The sequence below is a fragment of the Pelodiscus sinensis genome, chromosome 15 (assembly GCF_052426305.1).
Source record: "Pelodiscus sinensis isolate ZL-2025 chromosome 15, ASM5242630v1, whole genome shotgun sequence".
Lineage (NCBI taxonomy): Eukaryota > Metazoa > Chordata > Testudines > Trionychidae > Pelodiscus > Pelodiscus sinensis.
This window is the reverse complement of record NC_143066.1, coordinates 34,105,632-34,129,882: the sequence shown is the minus strand read 5'-3', so window position 1 is coordinate 34,129,882 and position 24,251 is coordinate 34,105,632. Positions and strand designations below refer to the sequence as shown.

At 50.6% G+C, this 24,251-nt stretch overlaps 1 protein-coding gene across 1 annotated transcript in view; it reads left to right on the top strand.

Moving 5' to 3' along the window:
- The first annotated feature begins 2,641 nt into the window (after nucleotides 1–2,641).
- Nucleotides 2,642–24,251, top strand: part of LOC102453786 (ATP-sensitive inward rectifier potassium channel 12) — a 63,542-nt gene continuing 41,932 nt past the window's right edge. Inside the window, exon 1 of the mRNA XM_075899693.2 lies at nucleotides 2,642–3,501. Coding sequence (XP_075755808.1) covers nucleotides 3,490–3,501 — 12 coding nt within the window. The 5' untranslated portion in view covers nucleotides 2,642–3,489. The remainder of the gene's footprint in view (nucleotides 3,502–24,251) is intronic.

Sequence of the window (24,251 nt, the reverse complement as noted above, 5' to 3'; positions counted from 1 at the left end):
TAAAAGGGTTGGGTAATATGGAGCCAGGGGTTGCTTTTTTTCTTGCCACCCCTCCTCTTCCCCCGCCCCCCCCCCCTCCCGTCACTCTAGATTTCTCTCCACCAGGCCTTGGGCAGCAGCCAGCTCTTCGACCTAATCGTTTAGAGTCCTGTAGCCAATTTCCATGCTGCTCAGCCACATAATTATATTTATTGTTAAAGTGAAAGAGTGAAACAGTCGGCTGCGAATGCGGGGACTTTTGTGTTGTACCTCGGGGGAAGGGGGAATAAACACGTCCAGGGAAATGGGGAAAGAGTAACTGGGCTGGGGGAGATGATGGTTCATTTGATAAATGTGTTCCTGTTGGGAATAGGGTCTCACTTCCCTCCAGATTACAGAGCCCACGCCAGATTATACTTTGGATTCCACCCTATTGACTTCGGTGGGCTACGCAACATCGTCAGCATCACTCAGGCCTTGTCTACACACAGAAGCTGCATTGCAGGACAGCTAAAGCAGCTCAGTCCTCTCTAGCCTGTGTGCAGTTATAGCAGCATAAAGATGCTAATAGAGGCAGTCCTTGGATTTATCACCTAATTGGTTCCTGAAAATGATGGCATAAGTCGAAGCGCTGTAACTCGGAACATAACAGCATCCTTTATTCCCACAGGATAGGGACTAAATTCTATGTGTGTAAGGAGTCTTTACAGCTGTGCAATTGCATCCGCCCTCCAGATTGTATCGATTTAACTGTGTTGGTAGAAAATCATCGCCCTAACTGAGACTGTTAAATGGATACAAAAAAAGGTTTGAGAGCAGATTGAGCACAAGAGATGAGAGACATGCTCCAAACACAGACAGATCTAGATTTTTAAAATCCTCCTAGTTCAGAACTGTTTGAATTCAAGCCCTCTACCAATTATATTATTATTATTAATATAACCCTAATAATCCTTCATACAGCGCAATAATGATCGTAATTATTCATGCTGAAATTTAAATTACTTAGCAATTATCAGTCCTTCTAGGACAGTGGTGTCCAACATGCTAGCCACTAGCCACATGTGGCAATTTGGCCGATTGAGTGTGGTTAGTTTGCGATAGCAGTAGCCACAAAGTGACTGGCAGGATCCCACAGTTCTAGAACTGAAATTGCACGCACACATAAGGTACATAAAATGTACATAAGTTGTACCTGAAGAAGAGCTCTGTGTAGCTCAAAAGTGTGTCTCTCTCACCTACCAGCTGGTCCAATAAAAGCTATTACCCCACCCACCTAGTCTCTCATCATCATATAGTTCATGTCATGTCAGTTGTGTTCTTATTTCAAATCTATTGCTGCAAATTATTAGGCAGCAAAACCTACAGCCTCCGCCTCGGCTAACCTCCCCTTGAATTCAATCACTTAATAATATTTAGATCTTATTAGAATGAGCCAGTGCCCATTAAAGCAATAGACTCCCATTGGCTTCAATGCACTTTGGATCACGCCCATAGGGTGCTTTTCATCCAGAGTTCTTAAAGTGTTTTACCAAGGAAACCTTTACTATTATCTGACTTTGGGGTTAGTTCCTGGGCATGAATTGGGGGAGTGAAAAGAGGGAGAGATGCAGAGCTGAGCAGGCCATGCCAAGGGGCTACCAGTGTGTATAATGCCCCCCATCTCATAGTAAATGGGGCAAGTAAATAGGCAGCTGTTGAGTCTGGGGAAAGTCCATGGGGAGAAATAAAAGGGAAGAAGAGAAAGACACCTAGCACCTTCTGCTCAAGGTGCATTTCTGAGACCCTGCCTTCTCTTGCATAAATACATGACTATTAAAGACAAACTGGGAAACCTGCTGCCCAAACCCGGCTCTCCGGTTCACAGGCCCCTTCCTGGGGAGAGGATGAGAGAATACCCCACCGGTGACAGGTGTGTAGCCACTTTGCACCTTGCACGACTAGCTGGTGCTGAGGGCGATGCTGAACCCCCATGGAATGTCATTGAGCTGGGGCACACAGGGGTGTGCAGTGGAAAGGCTGGGAGGGGTTGGGGTGGGAAATGGTGGAGGGGAGTACAAATCCAAGGAAAGTGAATTCAGATGGAAATGAGATGGAGGGGGAAGGAAAGCCACTGAATGGGCTCAGTGCAGGAATGTCGGGGTGAAAGTCGATGGCTGGGCTCTATTCCTAGGCGTGGTACAGCAGGTGGGGGGGGGGGGGTTAGACTGGTCTCTCCCCTCCTGGCTTTCAAATCCAGGGGACAGGCAAAGAAGAGGGGGTTCGGCCCAGGGCGTGGGGTGCCAGGCAAGGAGCTGGAAGGGGGAGGGTTCCCCATTTCATTGGGTATTTGAGGGGGGGGGGCGAGTCTGAATTTGCAAAATTACCTGTAAAGTGTCGCAAGTCGTCACTAAAGATCTGGAGGGGAAGAGACCCGAGCCCAGGGCAGGTCAGACAAATCAAAAGGCGGTTCAAAACCCCTCTGGGATCGGAACCCGCCCGCGTGTGGAACCCAGCCGGGGAGCGCTGGCCTGACTCCCCCGTCCTGCGGGCCTTTCCCCGGGACCTCAGCGTAACCCACCTCGCACAACCCAGCAGCCCCCTCCTCCGTAACCTCGGGGAGCACTCAGCCCCCACCGCCCCGGCAGGGGGGGGGGGATAAAGCCATCAAACCTCCCTCCCCCCCCGCCCGGGATCCACTCCTCGAGCAGCGCCAGAGACTCCGGCCAACCCACTCGGGACGCGGCGCTCGCCAGCGGTGTTAGGCGCCCGGCGCCCAGACGCTACGGGGACGGGCGGCGAGCTGGGAGAAGCCCCCGCCAGGCGGCTTCAGAGGACCCGGCGTCAAGGAATGCCAGGCCCGGCTGTTGCTTCCCCGCAGCCCGGGCCAGGACGGGGAGGCGAGCGGAAGCCAGCGGGGCAGGGAGCGGGGCAGGGAGCTGCCGCGGACGGCGGGGCTCGAGGGCCAGAGCTGGAGTAGCGGCCGCCGGCGGAGGAGGGCGTGGGGGGGGGGGAGCCTGGGCGGCACCCCCCGGGCACAGGCTGGCGAGCCCGGCATGCAGCGGCGCGGGCGCAGGATCCGCTAGCGGCAGCGGGGGGAAGCCCACACCCTCCCCGCCGAGCCTGCGCCTGGCTGGCCCCTGCCCACTGCACAGCGCGCAGCACCGGAGCGCAGCGCAGCGGAGCCCACCAGGAGACGCGCTGAGACTGGCCCGGTGATGGGTCCCCCCGCCTACCTCCCGGGCCCCTGGGGGGGCGACGGCTCCTGGGGGCCAGGAGGAGCGGGAAGCTCCGTGCACCTGCGTCGGGATCTCCGGGGGGCCGGGGGTTTGCCGGCGGGGGACACCACCTCGGTTTGAAACGCCTCGCGGCTGGCTCTGCGGAGGGGCAGCAGAAGGGTTTTGGCGGCTGGAATGGAGTCATTGGTTCTCTGCCTGCGCCAATCGTGGCCCAGGGCGGCGGCGATCTGGGGTCCCTTCCCAGCCCACTGGCCAGGACTTCCAGCGCAGGATCGGGGCGTGGGGGCTCTCGATGCACGGGGAGGTAAGCGAGCGCGCTAGCAACACCCCGTCGGGTAGCTCTGCCTAACCCTAGTCACTCAAGCACCCCCTCCTGCAGCCCTCGCTGGGTGTGTTGGTCTAGCCACGGGGGAGGGAAGTTTTGCTGGACCTCACCAGCTCGCCAGCCCCGGCCCCGGTGGGCTGCATGGGTCCCTAATCGCTTTGCAAAGGTTGCTGGAGCCAGTGGTGCGGATTGTCTGTCCCCTTCCTCCCCCCCAGCAAAGAAGAAATGTTGGGCTGATTCCTAGCTTGGTTTGCTCGTTGTCCCTCCTCGCTCGGGGCTCTTTGCGGCGGAGTTGGTGAGCCTGACCTTGCAAACTTTGTCTTTTGCTGCTGCTGCTGCTGCTGCTGCTGCTTTGAAACTTCCCACCTCGCCTCTGTTTGTCAGCTGTGTTGTTGGGATGACACTGTGTCCGCGCCAGTGACTTGCAAAGAGACATTATGAAGCCCCCAGCCACTTTTTCCAAAAGGCAGAGAAAAAGCCCTGGCACCACGCAAATAGTATCGTCTCTGGGCGAAGAACAAGGTAGTAACATTATTCTGAAAATAGGACTTTCTAGACTAGCGTCTCCAATTAGCACCCTCACATCTTTTTTGCTCCGTGGATCAGAATTGCCTGTATTTTTAGAAATCACTCTTAATTATAGACCAAACAACACTCGAAGGAAAATGGAGTGTGTTGAGCAGCACTGAGTCCAAGACTGTTATGCAGCGGGAGTGTGATCGCAACACAGGTTTTGTTTTTCTTCCCCCCTCTCCATTCCGATTTCAAACCACCTGTTTTGTAGAGGTAGCTGCAGATTAAGGATCTATTTTGGATGTCGGTTCTTAGAAAGAGCGGTGATCGCGTGGCTGTTTGCTAGTATTGTTTAGTTCTGGCTTTTAGAAGGAGTTGGTGCAAGTGCCCAGGGCTGGGAAGTTTGGGTCTGGATTCTTAGTTAGCCACCTTTTTCTAAAGTGTGGGGGATGATTGGCAAATGCCCATCTCTGATGGTTTAAGGTTCAGGTGGGACAAGCATTCTGGGAACAAAAGTAATCGCATAAAACACCCCCCTCCCGCTCAAAAAACCCCCCTGATGTCAGATTATATCAACATGTAAACACCTCCTGGCTTTAGTGGGGGCATAGTCCAGATGGGGGTGTTAATAGATGCCACTGTGATGCATGTTCTGTTGGCAGGCAGCTATAGAGATCACACCATCAAAATGTATAAGTACTCATTTTCCTCCTGTTACACTCCTTCCCTCCGCATGGAAAACTTTCCACTGGCACTTCCCTTTGAAGTCCTCAGCACAGGTGAGGTTCCTCTCATTTCGAAAACACACAACACAACACACACACACGACCTCTCTCTTCCTTCCATACGCCTCAGGCCAGGGTGATCAACAAAATATACATTAAATATACACACGTGATTAATAAAACATCGCATCCTCTTAGAGGCATTATCCCCCCCCCCTTTTTTTTTTTTGCCTCCAATGCGATGACACATTTTTCAACACAATGTGATCTCTGTTCGCCTTTTTCCAAGGGAGCCGTTCACGCAGGCACTCAGCTGTGTTTTTTTTAAATGATCCGGGAGGAATAGGATAGTTTCCACCTGGGCGGGGAGGAGAGGGGGGCGGTGGTGTCTCCTTCCCCTCACAGAACACAATGGACACTGGATCACGTCGCATTTCCTGGGAAGAAACGTGCCCACTTTAAGAGGGACACTCCAGCACATGTCAGAGGGGTCTGAAAATGGCACAGAATGAAAGACTCACTCGCAGGTTGTCTGCTGTCGCCTTAGCTGGTCGGGTGCTTAAACAGCTGGCAGCAACTTTAGCGGAGCAGAAGTTAAAAGCTGGTCCCAGTGGTGCTGAAACAATTTGTACGGTGGGGAAACATTGACTCAAACTGTAAATCCTCTATATAATGCAACCTACCCCCTCCCTGCACCCTTACTTCCAGCACCTCTGGAGATCAGCTTGTAAGTAAATGTATGAAACTCCATGCAGAGTTTAAGAATTAGGTGCTGTCATGCTGACTAGTGTGTGGGTATGGAGTGTGTATATATAGTTATGAGCTGTAGATACCAAGCATGTGTTTATGGCATGTACCTAGGGATACCAAGGAAAAGTTTTGTCATTAAAAAGGGCAGTGTTTGCAGTGAATATTCTATCCCTTCTTTTCTCTGCTCAGTGAAATTTTTACTAGTGGAATGAGTGCATAGCAGAGTCCTTACATAAGCAAGGAAGGCAGCATGGTCCAATGGGTAGGGCTCAGCATCTGTTCTAGATGCCACTCCGCCAGCGACTGGCTGTGCATGACCTTGGGAAAATCGCTTAATCTGTTTATCCCTCAGTTTCCCCACCTAGGGTGGTGCTGACCCTATTTGGTGGAGTGCATTGAAATCCCCCCTCGGGATGACAGGTGTTGTGTATTGGCAGAATGCCAGGTTGGGGAGCAAAACAAGGAGAGAGAGGTGACCTCTTTCTCGAAGGGACATCGTGGAGTTTTTCACCTCTCTACGCCTGGAGGCTGGCTGTGTTTCTGGACACTTCGGGGAGTGTGTCCAGCGTGCAAGGAAAAGGAATCGCAGAAGAGAAAGGATTTGGAGCAGGGGCAGGGCGTTTGGAGCCAGAGGACTGGGGCGCAGCCCCATCGCTAGCTCTCCTGCGTCGGCTTTTGGGCTAAGGCCTTCGCGTTGGTTTTACAGTGTGTGTGATAAACCCCGCACTTCAGGAGCAAGCCTGTCTTGCCCATAGCTAGTGTCCTGGCTCTGCGGTTGGATAGGAAGGGAAGGAAGAAAACAGGTTGGTTTGTGTCTGTTATTGTGCCCACAGTAGGAGATAGGACCCGGGTCCCAAAATGCCTCTGTGAGCAGAGAGAGCTTGGTGTGGCTGGCTGTGTTTTGCTGTGCAGTGTCTCTTGTGGCCGGCCACGCACCACCGGTCGTCTAACAGGTACAAGGACAGCCCTGCCCCACCATCCTCATCAGGGAGTGGGCATGGAGCGGGGTGGGACCGGGCATCTCCGGGGTGGCAGAGAGCTCCTTTGACTTTTAATGACTTCAGTGGCTGTCAGCTGCGACAGGGCAGGGGATGTTCTGGCAAAAGCAGAGACACCTGCCTTTGCAAATGTCCCTCTCCCTACTCCGGAGCCCTCGATGCCTTACTCCAGCCTCACCCCACACGCCCTTTCTCTGACCCGCCTGTGCTGGATCAGCCACCCAGGTGGGGTTCCCTGCACTAGAAGAGGACACGCCTCCCAGCCTGTTGGTGAGGACCCAGCTGTTGTCACTGCAGAGCGAAGGTCCAGAAAGACAAGGAGCAAAGAGAGCTGGTTGTAGCCCAGCCATTAGCGAGCCAATGCTTAGCCTGAGGGGCTGGGGAGACCATTTCTAGGCCTCAGTCTCACCTGCCTCTTCCCAGCCTGAAATCCACCCGGAGCACGGGGCCGCTGCTAGACGAAAGGCAGCATGGTGTGGTGGTTAGAGCAAGAGACAGTCGGGGCACCTGCCTTTTATATTCAGCTCTGCTAGCTGCTCTCTTGGTGACCATGGGCATGCCAGATAGCCGCCCTGTGCCTCAGTTTCCCCACTGGTAAAAACAGGGGTGATTATTTCCACTTCCCGGCAGGTCAGGGATGCCCAATGAATTAGTGTTTGTGAAGTGCTCTGAGATCCCCAGGTAGGAATCACTGTCCAAGTGCCTAGGCATGAATGTTTCGGCTTTCCCCTGAATGATTAGTATTACTCCGTTAGTTATCGATACTTCAAAGATATCCCTGGGATTATTATTTTGACCTTCTTGGACCCCAGCCCAGAAATGAGCAGACAGAGACCAAAGGTGTCCAGAGAGGAAGAGGGCGGAAGAGGAGAGGCATGAACCTCAGGCTATTCCGTTGCTTTGGAAGGATTCTTTTTGTCGTGCTTTTAGCTCTTACAGGGCCAGGTAGAGCTGTGGAGCCCAGTTCAGGCTCCGTGCAGCCTGGCGTCGCTCCACTGTGGAGTGGCAGCAGATCTGAGAGGCCACGGACCTTTTGCATTGCACTCTGGAAAGACAGAAGTCTCCTGATGGCAAGTGAAGACCCCTCCTCCCCTGCATTCATGCTCCGTCTCCAGGTGCGTGGGTGCCCTGGGAAGGAGTGCGCTGCAGGCAGGTGTCTGCCAGCTGTGCCTGTGCCCTGGTGACATTCACCTGCCCGTGCAGTGTAACCGCAGGCAGGCCCTGACAGCTCTTTCTCCTGCCGTGGGCAGTACAACGGGCTGGAAGGTGCAGCAATTGCAGCCCCATGTACTGCTGCCTGATAGAGCAGTGAGCCTGGTTCTGCCCCGCTGGGGGCAAGGAGCATGTGTCCACAGGGGACAAGCCACAGCTGGGGGACCTGCCCAGTTTCAAACCAAACCACCCGCCACGCATCTGTCTGGGCAACTCAGAAGCATCCCTCACCCTTTGGTCCTTGAGTGCTGAATGTCAGACCAGCTACCTCCTCCGGCAGGGCTGCAATCCGGCTGAGCCCAGGCCAGGGAGGGTACCATGGCCAGGACTGGAGCAGGCACCAGGGTTAGAACCCAGTCGTTCCTGGCGCCCGGTCCTGCGTCTGGGCCACTAGACCACATTCCTCTTGCTGCTTTGCAGCTTCTGGAGTGTTGTCTAGCTGTCTGACACAGCTGGGGGGGGGGGGGGGGAAGGCAGTGCCTTGACCCAAGGGGCTAGCTGCTCCCTGCTCCGTGAGTTACCTCACACCCAGGTGAGACAGCCCTGGCTCTTTAACTGTGTCGAGACATTGGTGCAATGGTAAAGTGAGGGGTTAGCTGACTCAGCTGAACAGAGAGGACCTGGGGGAAGGGCCAGCTGCCCCCACTTGCCCACAGTGTACTCCAGTAATAACCTCCTCTAAGCACGGCCAATGTCACTTGCCACCTTCAAGATTCTGCTCTCTGGGGGAAAAGCTGCTCCCGGAGGTTGCAAACTGGAAATCCAGCTATCTGCTGCACAGTGCATCCTGGACTCTGCCAGGGACGTCCGCTGCATGACATACCCTGAGCCAGTCTGAGATTCAGTGCTGTTCTGCAAGAACCCGGCTCAGTCCCTGGAAATCAGGCTGCCTCCTCCGTTCCAGCATGGGTGGCAACCTGTGTCCCCCAGGCCCTGGGAAGCCAGCTCTTCTTACATAATGTACGTGCTGCAGCATCTGCTGCGCTCAGGCTGGGCATGGTAAAGGGAGAGCTGCAGTCTCGACCGCGTTTCCCTGGATTTGACGGGGGGTTGGGGGAGCCTGGTATGTTCATAGGGATGTTTGTCTAGTGATTTGAGTAGCTAGTCCGAAACTAGGGCTCCTGAGGTCCACTCCCTGCCCTGCCACTCACACGCTTTGACACCCGGGGAGAAGAAATCACTGGAGCTCTGTGAGCCCCTGATGAAGATGGGGGTGAAAAGTGCTCTGAGATCCTCCCCGACAGGCACTAGCTAAATGCAACATTCATGAGTCCAGGGAAGAGCTTTGTCCAAGGCCCTTGCTTGTAATTAACAAAGATGAGTTAACCCTTCCCAGGGGGAATGGATGCCCATTCTACAGAGAGGGAAACAGAGGCAGAAAGGCAGTAGGGGGCAGGAGTTGCACCCCTGCCAGGGACAGAGTCAAGAATCAGACGGGAGTGGGGTGAGCAGTGGAGCCCTCTCCCTGGCGTGAGATCTGAGATGCACCTTGGCCACGTGGCCTGTAAGGAAATCCAAGTCTTGAACTTTGCTATATGGTTTATGACCTGCTGAGGCCTGAAATCTCAGCAGCAGCTGCTGCCTGCCCCCAACACAGAGAGAGGGAAGCGGCATAAGCAGCCTCCTCCACCTGTTGCTTTGTGCTGTGCCCGGGAGAGAGCCAGGATGGCTCAGAAAATGTTTGGATCCAGCTGATGCTTGTGGCCTGGCCTGATGCCAGGGGAGTAATTACGAATGCTCTGACTTAAGTGGCGGGGACACACCTGTGCCCCTTCCCAGCCTGTGGCCTGGCCCGGCTTTGCAGGGCTTGGAAAGGGTGGGGCAGAGGGCCGTGCAAAAAGGCAAGCGGGGAGGAGGGGGAGAAGAGCTGGGTTTAATGCAGCATTTCATAACGACCGGTGCATGGAGCGGGGCCAAGCCCTGAGATGGCCCTGAGGCAGTGTAGGAAGGCAGCGAGCTGCAGCTCAGAGAAACACTGGTCACATGCATGTGCTTGGGAGGTCGAGGGGTCACAGCCCAGCACTCCAGGGCAGCGCCTCTAGCAGAGCCTAGAGATGCCAGGACGGGTTTGATCCTCAGCCTGCGCCAGCCTCAGAAGTCGGGGCATGTTGCTAAAACGTCCCAGCTGCCTGGTTCATGGGCCCATCCCACTGCCCGGCTCAACATCTTTCCCTTCCTGTTTGCAGGGAGCCCTGCAGCTGGCTCTCTCCTGCCCCTTTCCTGATTTACATGCTCCAGAGAAACAGTTGAATGGGAAGGGGGGCAGGCACCCATGACAAACTCCTCCTGGGGGGGGGGGAAGTGCCAGGACTCAAGCTCTCGGCGAGCTGGGCTGTGCTACAGCTGCATGTTCTCTGCGGTTGTGGCTCTGCCTGTTCCATTTCTGCTCCCTCTCTGCCCGGGGCTGTGACTCAGCCCCCGTGACTGCCATCCTGCCTTGACTCTGTGCCTACTCCCTGATGATGCCGCCCGCTTGCAGGGGCAGGGGCGTGGTGTCTTGCATGGAGTGTGTTGACCAGGCTTCTGCCGCGCGGAGAGCCAGGGTGTCAGGAACACAGAGGCGGCCAGCAAGGCCGTGACAGGAATAGTCAGCAAATTAGGCAAATAGGATGCTAGGAATTATTAAGAAAGGGATAAAAAATAAGACCCAGAATATCTTACTGCCCCTTTATAAAACTATGGTATGCCCACATCTTGAATACTGTGTACAGATGTGGTCTCCTCACCTCATAAAAGATATTTTGGCCTTGGAAAGGGTTCAGAAAAGGGCAACTGAAATGATTAGGGGTTTGGAAGGGGTCCCATATGAGGAGAGGTTAAAGCGACTGGGACTTTTCAGTTTAGAAAAGAGGAGACTGAGGGGGGATATGATAGAGGTCTATAAAATCATGAGTGGTGTGCAGAGGGCCGATAAAGAAAAGTTATTTATTAGCTCCCTAAATAGAAGAACTAGAGGACACCAAATGAAATTAATAGGTAGCAGGTTTAAAACTAATAAAAGAAAGTTCTTCTTCACACAGCGTGTAGTCAACCTGTGGAACTCCTTGCTAGAAGAGGCTGTGAAGGCTAGGACTATAATAGAGTTTAAAGAGAAGCTAGATAATTTCATCGAGGTTAGGTCCATAAAAGGCTGTTAGCCAGGGGATAAAATGGTGTCCTTGGCCTCTGTTTGTCAGAGGCTGGAGAGGGATGGCAGGAGACAAATCGCTTGATCACTGTCTTCAGTCCACCCTCTCTGGGGCACCTGGTGCTGGCCACTGTCGGCAGACAGGATACTGGGCTAGATGGACCTTTGGTCTGACCCAGTACGGCCATTCTTATGTTCTTATGTAATTGCCTCAGGATTTTGGACGGGAATTCCATGCTGTTCCAAGGAGTATTTACGCCTCCAAATCTTACCTGCACCGTGTAGGGACTTTGCAGGGAGCTTGGGCAGTCATTCCAGCTCAGCCATGGATGTGTCCACTGAACTCCCCTCCCCCGCATCGCTCGCTGACCATCTTCTGTGGGGAAAAGGGGTCACCTCTCTGCAGCACTGCAGAGAGTCGAGAGAGGCCACAGTGCCAGGGTTTGCTGGCACCCAGATTGCAGAAAGGGACCATGTTATCAGGAGAAGAGCTCAGAGCCCTGAGGGTGAACCTGGAGGTGTGAAAGTGATCAGCACTCACACCAGTAAAGTTTGTGTTTAAATTTTGTCAGTCAGAACTTTATCAATACTTATTATGGGACAGGCAGTAACACAGACATGAATAGACACAGTGGTACAGACCTAGGGCGTGATTCTCTGCTGCCTGGCAACTTGAAGCAGGCAGGAAATTCCCCCAGAACAGGAAGTTGTCATAACAGGTGGGCTTTGATAGAAAGCTATAAAATCATGACTGGTGTAGAGAAAGTAAATAAGGAAAAGTTATTTTCTTGCTCCCATAACACAAGAACTAGGGGTCACCAAATGAAATTAATAGATAGCAGGCTTGAAACAAGCAAAAGGAAGTATTTCTTCACACAAAACACAATCAACTTGTGGAACTCCCTGCCAGAGGATGTCACGAAGTCCAAGATTATAAGAAGTTTCTGGAAAGAGCTAGATAAATTCATGGAGGATAAATCCATCAATGGCTATTAGCCAGGATGAGCAGGGATGGTGTCCCTAGCCTCCGTTTGTCAGAAGCTAGGAATGGGCGTCAGGGGATGATGGATCACTTGATGATTCGCTGTTCTGTTCATTCCCTCTGGGGCACCTGGCATTAGCCACTGTTGGAGGACTGGATGGACCTTTGGTCTGACCTGGTATGGCCATTCTTATGTTCTTCTGCTGCCAAGCGGTGTAGATTCAGGCCCAAACTATCAGGGGTGCTGCAAGGAGCTGGAAGATTTTTCTGGCAGCATTGCACACTCGCAGTGCACTGGTGTATAAATGTACACAAGGTGCAGGGCCATAGTGGCCCAATGGAATCCGACTGGGGTAAACTAGCTGCCAGAGAGAAGAGAATCCAGCCTGTAGTGACTGGATTACACTTCAGTCTATTTACTGAACTCCCGCTGGTCTCTGGTACAGAGTTACAACAAAAATACCTATTCATCTGTGGCTGTGAAACTCCAACATGTGCACTAGGTGGTCCAGGGAGTTAATACATTAGACTAGAAGTCAAGGAGGGAGTGAAAAAAAGAAAACTCACAAACCAAACTCTAACCTGTGCCAAAATGCGGTGCTGTTCACAATGGCTCTCCTTTTCTGCTGTGCTTTCATCAGTGCTGAGCTAGCGAGTGATGCTGACATGAAAACTTTTTACAGGAGGTTTCAGAATCGACGCCCCTTGAAATGGAGAGGGGCTCTCAGCATCATTGGTCCAGGCAAGGTGCAGACAGGGCCGTATTAAGGGGCGGGGTTAGCCGGGCAGCTGCTCGGGGCGCCAACCTATGGGGGGCGCCTGTTGGCAGCTGTAAGGGGTGTGCACCCGGGGCCAGGGGCTGCGCGATGCCCTTAGAGGGTGCCGCACGCCCGATTGCAGCTGTAAGGTGCGCAGCACACAGGCGGGAGGAGCTGTGCATGCTCCGTGCGCCCGGGGGCGGAGCCAGGCATGTGTCGTGCTCAAGCTGGCCCTGGGTGCAGACTCAGGCAAACCCCACCTCCTCTGTTACACTCAGTGCCCATGTTCGAGGTTTTCTTTGCCCTCCTCAGGGCCAGGGCCTTCTATTTCATTTTAAAGCTGAGATGTGATCACACAAGATGTCCTCTAGGAGAAGGCACAGGTATGACGAGCCACCAAGGGCTGGCTCATTTTAACTTCTCTCCTATCTGCTCACATGAGTTCCAAGTGGTCCCAGATCAACAGGGAAGGCGGTTGGGTAGCTGCAGGGGTATTCTTGATGGGCGTTTGTCAGGGCGCAATACCCCTGTGCATCTTAGCGTGCTGGCTCAGCTGCTCATCACGCCTTGTGCATCATGCCTCTTGGGACAGGTGGGGCCTTGTGGGGGAGGAGGTCCCAGGGGCACTAGCAGAGGACTAGGTATGGGTGGGAATAGCCCGGTGTTCTCTGGAGCAGGGCAGAAGGGCAATTGCTGGAGCTGTGAGTGGGAGCCTGGCCTAACACTGCCCGCCCGCACTGCTCCTGGCTCTAGCCAGTCCTAGTGTGGCTCCCGCTTGGATAGATGTTCAAAACGTGAAAAGCCAAGAAGTCTCCAGCCTCGCACAGCCGTGTGACATGCCACCTTTCCCGTTTCCTCCCCTGGTACCATGTGTCAGGCAGCTCCTCCCCCACCCTCCTCTTGTCCCACCTTTCCCTTTTTCGTTCCTCCCAATGGGGCAGAGGGCTGTACTCTCGGTGGTCCTCACATAGAAGGTGCCTGAGCTGAGCTGAGTGGGACTCCACATTATAAATCCGGGTGTTGCCTAGATACAGACACACCCATCAAATGCCTAGATCGGGACAGCGCCTCGGACCTCCGGCTCAGCGACCCCCTTGAGCTAAAGGAGCGCTCCCCTCCACTGGCAGTAGCAGTGGGTTCCTTATTCTCACGTTAGTGGGTCAGCCATGAGGGAGCGACCGAGTCACAAACCCTGAACCAGCACACAGCGAGGTGCCTTGCGCGTCAGGAGTGAGGTGAATAGGCACAGGTGTGGGAGGGGACTGAAAGGTCAGGAGTGGCATAGGTGGGAGTGTTGCAGGTGGCGGCTGAGTCACGCTGGCAGGGTTCTGGGGGTGTTGCTGAGTAGCTCTCTCGATCCCTGCCTGCTTTGTGTCTCACTCATTCACAGCTCCCAGCCCTTGCTTTTCTTGGCTAATACGATGCCCTAAGAACGCACAGAGGGCAGCATCCCAGAGAAGGGGAGAGCAACGCTTGGGAGGGACACCCTTGTTGCCCACACGCCTGCTCACGCAGCTCTTCAAATAGAAAAGTCATTTCTCCTTCTCTGCATTGCTAATCCTTCCTCTTCTCTTCTTCCAAGGAGCTTAACTCCTCCATAGTAATGGCTGCTCCCAACCCAGGAGCTGGCCAGCAGGAAATGCTGTCACGTCAGCGTGGTGTCCACCTGGAAAGCGCCCCAGAGGAACACGCTAGACTCCTTCTCCCCTACCTGTGGTGCATGCCGCTGTCTTCTTATCGAGCAAGTGTTCTCTAGAGTGAACAGGCAATGAACAAAGACTCCCATGATCTAATAATCTCTACTCGGTTGGTGTGGAAAATCACTTCATTGGAGAATCTTCTTTGGGACACTGCTAGATATAAACAGTCAAAACAAATGCCAGGTAAAGGTTTCAATAGCAGCTTCCTTCTCCGAGCTGGCTCAGATCTTTGCAAATGATCTGGACGCACTTGGAGAAATGGTCGGAGGCAAATTCAATAAGGACGAATGCAAAGTGCTCCACTGAGGGAGGGACAATCAGTCGCACTCGTATAAAATGGGAAGTGACTGTCCAGGAAGGAGTAACACAGAAAGAGATCTAGGGGTCAGAGTGGACCATCAGCTAAATATGATTCACAGTGGCTGTGTCTAGACTGGCCAGTTTTTCCGGAAAATCAGCTGCTTTTCTGGAAACACTTGCCAGCTGTCTACACTGGCCACTTGAATTTCCGCAAAAGCACTGACTTCCTACTGTAAGAAATCAGTGTTTCTTGCAGAAATACTATGCTGCTCCCGTTCGGGCAAAAGTCCCTTTTGCACAAAACTTTTGCGCAAAAGGGCCAGTGTAGACAGCTGAGATTTGTTTTGCGCAAAAAAGCCCTGATTGCGAAAATGGCGATCTGGGCTTTTTTGTGCAAAAGCGCGTCTAGATTGGCCATGGATGCTTTTCCGCAAAAAGTGCTTTTGCGGAAAAGCATCCGTGCCAATCTAGACGCTCTTTTCCGAAAATGCTTTTAACGGAAAACTTTTCTGTTAAAAGCATTTCCAGAAAATCATGCCAGTCTAGACACAGCCAGTGTGACATTGTTGCAAAAAAAGCAAGTTGCATTCTGGGCTGTATTAACAGGAGTGTTGTGAGCAAGACACAAGAAGTCACTCTTCTGCTCTACTGTGTGCTGATTAGGCTTCAACTGGAGTATAGTGTCCAATTCTGGGTGCCACATTCAGGAAAGATGTGGAGAAATTGGAGAGGGGCCAGAAGAGTAGTCAAAATGATTAAAAGTCTAGAAAACATGAGTTATGAGGGAAGACTGAAAGAATTGGGTTTGTTTAGTCTGGAAAAGAGAAGACTGAGAAGGAGACATAACAGCGTTCAAGTACCTAAAAGATTGTTAGAAGGAGGAGGGAGAAAAATTGTTCTCCTTGACCTTTGAGGATAGGACAAGAAGCAATGAGCTTAAACTACAGCAAGGGAGGTTTATGTTGGACATTAGGAAAATCTTCCGAACTGTCAGAGTGGTCAAACACTGGAATAAATTGCTGAGGGAGATTGTGGAATCTCCATTATTGGAGATTTTTTAGAGCAGGTTAGACAAACACTTGCCATGAGTGGTCTAAATGGTGCATAGTCCTGCCGCGACTGCAAGAGACTGGACTTGGTGACCTCTCAAGGTTCCTCCTAGTTCTAGTATTTGGTGATTCTCTGATTCTAAGGGTGTGTCTAGACTACCTAGTTTTGTCGACAAAAGTGGACTTTTGTCGACAAAACTATACCAGCATCTACACTACCGCTGAGTTCTGTCGACATAACGTCGACAGAACTCAGCAGTTTTGTCGACGCTGGTATACCTCATTTTATGAGGCATAACACCTTCTGTCGACAGAACTCTGCGGTAGTCTAGATGTACCCTAAGACTCCCAGATTATGGACTTCCCAGCCCTGACCAGTTTAATTTCTAATAGCATTGTCTGTGCTATTAGGGAATTCCCCACACACCTACTCACTCAGAGGCATGGGGGCTAAGTTTTCTGGGGTGGCTGGAGTGTCTTCCTGCTAAGATCCAGGTCAAAAGTCAGCAGCCCATGCCAGATGCAGGACCTCTCTCCCGAAACACCACATCCACCCAGTACATGCTCTTCAGTTATCAATATAGTCAAAAGGGCTGATGAAAAGGGTGGGCACAGCTGGGAGGATGATGTGTACAGAGCAACCTGCAATTAAGGTTCAGCCTATGGACCCACCTTTAAAAATGACAGTGGAGGGCTGACTCCATGGCCCATGCGGCTGTCGGCCTTCTGTGGTGGTTTTGGAAATGTAACCCAGAGGCACTTACACCACTCACAAGGGAGTGAACTCTGCACTACAGCCTGAGCTGAGAGCCAGCTGGCTTTTAGCTCATGCTGTAGAGACACGTGACTTTAGCTCCTAATCAATGGGGCCGACAGGCACCGTGGGCCCAAGGGCTAGGTGTGGGGAGGCGCAGCTCTATACCCCCAGAAGGGGTGGAGCCTGGGAAGAAGGGGCGGGGCTGAGGACAGTCAGCCCTTAGCGCTGCCCAGAGCACGTCGCTGGGGCCCTGCCCAGCCCTAAGAGCCTCATGGGGTGGCAAAGCGGCGCTCTTGTGGCAATGCAAAGGGGTCTGGGGCTCCAGCGAGGCCCCCGTGCAACTGCCCACTTTGTCCCCCTGTCTGCGGGCCTGCCCCTAAAGTGGCAGGTTCAATCCCACCCTGCTAATGACCCAGGTTGGATGAATTGCTGTGGGGTCTCAGAACACACTTTTCAGCAGGGGCACCATTTCAGATTTTGGTGGGGGAGGAGGAGGCAATGTCATGATGGGGGTAGGGGGAAAAGAATGAGAGCATGATTGGGCCAGACTGAGGACAGCGGCTTCAGCAGTGTTACTGAGCATGCTCAGTATAAGCCAAGCACCAAATGAGGGGGAGCCAACCCCATCTTTCCCCCACACACATCATCTCTATCCAGGGGCTACTAAGGCACTGGAAAACTTTACTTTTTGGGGGCAGACAACTTAGCCATTAGCTGGCAGGAGCACTGTATCTAATTCCTATATGAAAGAAAATTAAATAAATATTAGACCCACTCAGCTCTAACACTAACATATTCTGACATTTTGTGGTAAGTCGCTTAAGGGACACTGGTTAGCTTTACAAATGTAATATACAGTCTTACTTTGTTACTAACTCTGTGGCGAGGGAGAGACCCCGTCAGGACTCCTGGGCTCTATCTCAGCTCTGGAAGAGGAGTGGCATCTAGTGGGTTACAGCAGGGAGCAGATACATTTCAGCTTTCTATAAAAACATCAGAATGGCCATACTGGTCAGACCAATGGTCCTTCTAGTGCTGTATCCTTTCTTCCAACAGTGGCCAATCCCAGGTGCTTCCGAAGGAATAAACAGAAGAGGCAATCATCATGCTCCATCCCATGTCCCCTGTTTTGTTTGTTTGAAATCTGCTGCCTATACATTTAATTGGGTCAGCCTCTTATGTTAGTGAAGGAATGAATAACATTTCCTTATTCATTTTTTTCCCCACCATTCATGATTTTCTAGACCTCTCACATATCCCCCTACCCTTTAATCATTTCTTTTCCAAGCTAAAAAGCCCCACTCTTGTTAATTTCTCCTGATATGGAAGCTGTTCTTTACCTCCAATAATTTCTGTTCCCCTTTCTGTACCTTTTCCAAATCCAATATATCTTTCTGAGATGGGGTGACCAGATCTGCACATCGTATTCAAGACGTGGGCATACAGTGACTTTATATAGAGGCAATATGACATTTTGTCATCTCTATTCCTTTCCTAATGATTCCCAATATTCTGTTAGCTTTTTAGTTTTTAGATTGCTACTACTCATTGAGCAGATGTTTTCAGGGAACTATCCACGAGGATTCCAACATCTCTTTCCTGAGTGGTAACAGCTATTTTAGACCCCATCATTTTTGTATCTATAGTTAGGATTATATTTTTCCACGTGCACTACTTTGCACTTATCAATACTGAATTCCATCTGCCCTTGTGTTGCCTAATCACCCATTTTTGTGAGATCCCTCTGTAACTCTTCACAGTCATCTTTGGATTAGTCTCTGTTTACCTCTTTTTCAAGAACATTTATGAGAAGTTTAACAGCAGTGGTCCAAATGCAGATCCCTGCCACACAACACTCGTCCCTACTCTTCTCTCCTTCCCATCTTGTTAATGGAGTACCCGGCAATGTTTTCATGATGATCTAACGATCCTTCAGTTGCTGGAATGCCCAGCCTTTTGTTATTCTTAATCACCTGCCTCCCTCTTTTTATAACAAACTCCCTGCCCCAAAGGCAAAGCTGCAAGCAGCTCAAACTCTGTTGCATTTAAGAACTGCCTCTAGAGTCAAGACATGGGCTTTAAGCAGACCTGAAGTATGAAATCCAGGGGTTCAAACTCAGGCGAGGGGGCTAGTACACACCCTATCACCTCATAATTGGTGCCCTTGTTTCTCAGCTGAGGGAAGTATGTAACCCAGTGGCACTGAGACCACTGACAAGGGAATGAAGTCTGCTCTACAGCTTTAGCAGAGAGCCAGTTGGCTTTTAGCTCATGTGATAGAGGCACATGGCTTTAGCCCCTAAAGTCACAGGTGCAATCCCTCCTGCCAATGACCCAGGTCTGTTGGTTCCACGCTCGGATAACTGTCCACTGCTGGCTTGAAACCCCTGCAACTTATTTCACGCTGGGGCTGTCACATATCTGTCAGCTATGAATCCATGCATTAAAGGTCGCATCTGGCAATGCATTGGAGACTATAGTTACACCGTAGTTGCACTGTGAATGAAGTTAAAATGCAGACTTTGACCCCTGGAGCTAACCTCCCAGTTGAAGGATTCTGCAGCAGGGCTGTGTATCAAAATATAAAACCTCAGGGCAATGTATTCGGTATGAAATTGAAGGAGAAATTATACATATGGAGGGGTATTGGTGGCTTCCTTGCCTCTTGGAACCTTCAGATCAGGACTGGATGTGTTTCTCAAAGAGACAACAGAAATTACTGGTTTAAATAAAGGGATAATGGAGAAATTTGATAGGCATGATATCCAGGAGACCAAACTAGTCCAGGAGATATCAAGGTCCAATGTTCCCTGCTGGCCTGAAACTCTACTAATCTATGACATAAGACGGAACCCTACCCACTCAGAGTTTCTATAACCCAATAATAGAGAAGGCCTAGAGACTCTATGAATCCCTCCCCCCCCCCCATTCCTGATCTAGTTTATGTGGAAGGGACCCAGCCACTACAGTGATGGGTGGTAGGAAAAAAAAACCTGTGACAGAGAGAGAAAGAGAGAGATAAAAGCTGTATTGATTTTTCTGACAATGGAATGTGTCAGGGAGAGAACGTGTGAGCAAAAAAACCTCTCTTTCTTTTTTGGAGAAACTTGTTCTATATGGTGGCAATCTGGGCGAAACGTCCCTGTTTCTTACGGGGTCCTTTGTGTGTGTGGAGGGAACGATCGGAACCTAGGAGATGCTGATAACCCTCAACCGAGTGGCATTAACACAGGTGGTGACGGTGCACGGCACCCCTCTTGGACCAGATCCTAAGTTGCCAAGGGGAAAACAGGGAATGTATGACTGTCAAAAGCTCTCCAGTCATGTGGATCTTACAAAGGGAGGCGAGCAGGATCCATCCCTCCACCCCCAGCGCCCCCGGTTATTCTGCCACGTTCATTGCTGTGGAGAGGAGTCACAGCAAAGGCTGTTGTGTAACGAGCTGTTGCCTTTTTTGTAGTTAATTATATGGATCGGTGCCATAATCAGACAAATAAGTAGTGTTGTCCCAGATGGTGGAGTCTAATAAGGGCAGGGAGAAAATTGGGGAGTTTGACTCTGCGCGATCATATCTATCGGTAGAAAGATATTGCATGGAGTGTGTGTGAGAAAGAGAGAGACAGAAATATCAGTGTGCACACGGCAGAATGTGCTTTGTTATTCCATGCTCCAGGGATGGCTCAGCATCATTTGCTAAAGACCGCTAGACTCCAGCGCGTGTGGCTTACCTACCCACTTTATAATTCCTATAACAAATGGGTGCTGTCTTCCTGCCCCTTCACAAGCGTTGAGTAGCAGATGCGACCGTGTGATCTCCTGGGACTAAGCAGCCCTTCCTTCACCAAACCTGCGGCGTCCATTTGCTAACACTGGGCATAGCGAGTTCCCATCAGTAAGTGACGCCAAACTCTGCTGGTTAAAATCAATGGACAAAGCATGTTTTGGGAGGCTTTGTGTTTGCTTTTTCAGTTGTGTTTGCTCACTCATTAGCAAAATCTGGCACAGCGCACTGGTCCCCTGCTCGTTAATTATTATTAATTATTTGTGAAGCAATGTGGATGCGCTCTGCACTGAGGATGACACAAACACAAACAGCCTGGGCATTTTATATAATACACCATTTCTTGGTCATCATTAGGGATTGAACCTGGGACTTCTAGCACTAAGGGCCACTACAGATGGAGCTAAAGGACTAATTGCCTTTGCTGCCCACTGTAGCACACTAGGGGTGTGTCTAGACTACAGAGTTTTGTCGACAAAACTATACCTGCGTCTACACTACCGCTGAGTTCTGTCGACGTTATGTCGACGCTGGTAAACCTCATTTTACGAGGCATAACGCCTTCTGTCGACAGAGTTTCTGTTGACAGAAGGTGTTATTGCATGTAAACTGTCCTTTGCGTCTACACTACCATGTCGACAAAGCAGCTTGCTTTGTCGACAGAACTGAATGTAGTGTAGACGCTCTTTGTCGACAGAAGTTTTGTCGACAGTATCTGTCGACAAAACTTTGGTCGACAAAAGCCTGTAGTCTAGACGTACCCTAGGTTCCTGTGTAGATTAGGCCCAGTGGAGAATGTCTTACCCATTGAACAGAGATTTATATTGGCGGGGACAGATAAGGTGAGAGATTCAGGGATGGGGTGTAAGGTTAACTAGCAGGTAAGCTAATGTGAAGGTAGAAGGGGGTTCGATTGGTTAGCGGGTTAGTATTTGTGTGCTGTTAGGAGGAATTGGAATGAGGAAGGGCAGGAAGTTCTTTTATGGGGCTGGCAGAGCAGAAGCTGGGGAGATGGGATGGGAAAGAGGAAATGAAAGGGGGACATGAAGCTAGCATTGCTGGAGGATTAGGGCAGGTGAGAGGAGATAAAATCTGGGATGTACTGTAGTCAGAGTAGCGGAAATTCTCCACGGTGCAGGGTGAGGATGAGGATGAATTTGGCTGTCTACTTTTTACTCCTACCCTTCCTAGATGCAGCCATTCCCCTTTGGGCCATCATTGGCTCCTTCAGAACTCATGGGCTAGAGCCGTGTTTGGGAGATTTTCGAGGGAGCTGCTTTAGGAAGTGGTGTTGATTGAACAGGTGGCACTTTCTCCTCTCTGAGACATGACTTAGCCAATCTCCCAGCAATGAGTAGGGGGACAGTATGGGATAATGGCTAAGGCAGCAGCTGGAGAACCTGGTGATGGGTTTTATTCCCCGCTCCAGTGCTTTTTTTGTGACAGTACTGCCCTGCACGCAGTACTGGCACCTCCTGTCAGAGCTTATCAGGAAAGAATGGAGTGTACCGGCACCTCTGTATACAAGTGTCCAACAGTTAGCTGGGCCGTATATGTTAAAGGGGCTGCATCTCTTAAAAGGGTAATGTCGGCCCCACCCTGTCTTTTTTTTTTTTCTCTCAACAACTTTTTCCCTGGAGTACCAGCACCCCTTTTTTTTTCTTTACAAAAAAAGCATTGCCCAGCTCTAACCTGCTGCATGACTTTGGGCAAGTGACTTTGTCTCGCTGTGCCTCTGGTCTCCATCCCGCCTTGTCTGTTTGGACTGGAAACACTCCAGGGTGAGGACTGTCTCTTGCAGAGTGATGGCAGTGCTGAGCACAATGGGCCAAGGTTCTTTGCAGCTGACTTTGAATGCTGCTGCAGTCTACTGGACACTGTGCTGCTGGAAGCACCATCATTTGGGTGACATGTACAACCAAGGCCCTGATCACTTGTGACTTTTTTTTTACAAGCATTGGGGGTGGCAGGCAAATGATAACTTGGGGATTTAGAAAAGGATTGGAGAGAATTAACTGTGACAATATGTAAATTGCAGATACAAAAGGCTCAATAGATCATCTGAATCAGCCATGGTGGCTTTCTTCCAGGGAGAATGGCTCTAGTTTTGTTCCAGAAGGCTTTTGGGAAGAGACACCTCTTGCACCATTCTCAGCAGCATCCATTGAACATTATGTATTTCAATGGATTTGGAAGCTGCATTTGATCGATGCACGAAATAGATCTACACAAGATCAATGCACGAAATAGATCTACGCATCTATTTTGTGCATTTGATCGATGCACGAAATAGATCCACACATCTATTTTGTGCATTTGATCGATGCACGAAATAGATCCACACATGGTTTGTAGCCAATATCTTCTGCACATTCTGGTCCTAAAATTCCTGCTCTAAAGTGTTGTCATAACAGGGCTGAAATGTGGGGTATTATGTTTATTTGAGGGATAACAATGCCATCCCAGCTCTAGTTTGAAATAAATCCTTGTCCGGCCCTTCAGCAAAAAATGATGGTCCAGTGGAAAAATAACTGTTCCAATAGTTATGCCAAGCGCATCACCATAAGATAGCTACAAGGCAGTGCAAAAAATATGTGTGGCACTGTGAAATTCTGCACTTGGCCATGCAGCTAGAAATCCTGTTGGTGGAAGTTGTCATTAGCTTGCCTTCCTCAATAGCAAAGCACCATTTGGATTCACAAATTGCCATCAACTGCCCATTCTACATCTATTCTCCCTTGCATTGTTTGGCCTGTTACACGTGGCAGGTCCATTACTAGTTCCCATGTCAACTGCACTTGGCTACTCATTTTCAGAAATCAGGAATATTCACATTTCCCTCTCTTACCACCTGTCACTTTGGTGTATTTCCCACGGAATTAACGAGTGAACTGGCCCACATGCAGATCAGGAGCACTGCTGGAAGACATAGGCCTGGTTCCTGTGTTGGTGGTGCCTGTTTAGGAGGAAGCATAAGCTGTTAGCTGATTGCACAACAAGAAGTTTCGATGACCAATGCATTTATTGAGAATTCAGCCCTTTGTTCTGTTCTTGGGCTGATCCTCATTCTTGCAATGATTTCTGTTTGTCCTAAGTATTCACCACATTTTTTCAGCCTGTTCGCTTCAATTGTCCACTATTTATTATTGCCAGTGCAGGATAGGTCAGTTATCCTAAGTCACATGATGTTGGATCCACTTCCCGATTGGATGATGAAAACTCTAGAAACCAAAGAACAACTACTAATGAATGCTAAAAAATCAAGAATGAAGAACTCACTTTCCGGGATGAATTTTTCTGGCCCGTTATCATTTGGGGATAAATGTTGGGAATTCACAAGCATCTTCATGAATATGCCAGTCGCCATCCAAATACTTGTTAATAGTAACAGCTCTGGCTGTAATAGCTCTGCTGTCTGGCTGGGCATGCAGCTGGAGCCTGTGTCTGAGTCAAGGCTGGATTTAGCATGTAGGCTGAACCAGCTGCCTGTCTTTAATAAAGTACTGAACCTGGCAGCTAATAGTGTTTACAGATGATAACAGCATGGACAGATCTGCGGCATGTATCATAAAATTGTCTTTATAGTCCCACTGTGAATTCACAAAGAATCATGAAGGGGAAAGCAGTGATCAGTGAGCTGTTTCAGACCTGTCCAGGCCCACCAAAGTCAGCCCGGTATTCATCTCATGTGTATGGCGCTGTGTTGTCAGGTTAAACATACCGGATGTGATAGATTTGGCCATATCAGCTGATCTACATTCAAATCTGTGAGCAGGCCTGAGGGTTCCGTTCCACTTTCCTTCCTACAGGAACACAGCGACAACTTAGAGATGGACCTCAAGAAGCTGAACAATCCCAAATGCTGCGTCTGTGTGTTCATCTCTGTGTATGTGCGTGTATGCGTGTGTAATGCCGACATGCAGAATCAAACCTGGGACCTCTGGAGCTTAGTGCATGAGTCTGTACCACGTTAAAAGCCAGCTAAAAGCCAGCTGGCTGCCAGCTAACACTATAGAGCGGACTCATTATTCTCATAGTAAGTGGCCTCGGTGCCACTAAATGGGACAATACATCACA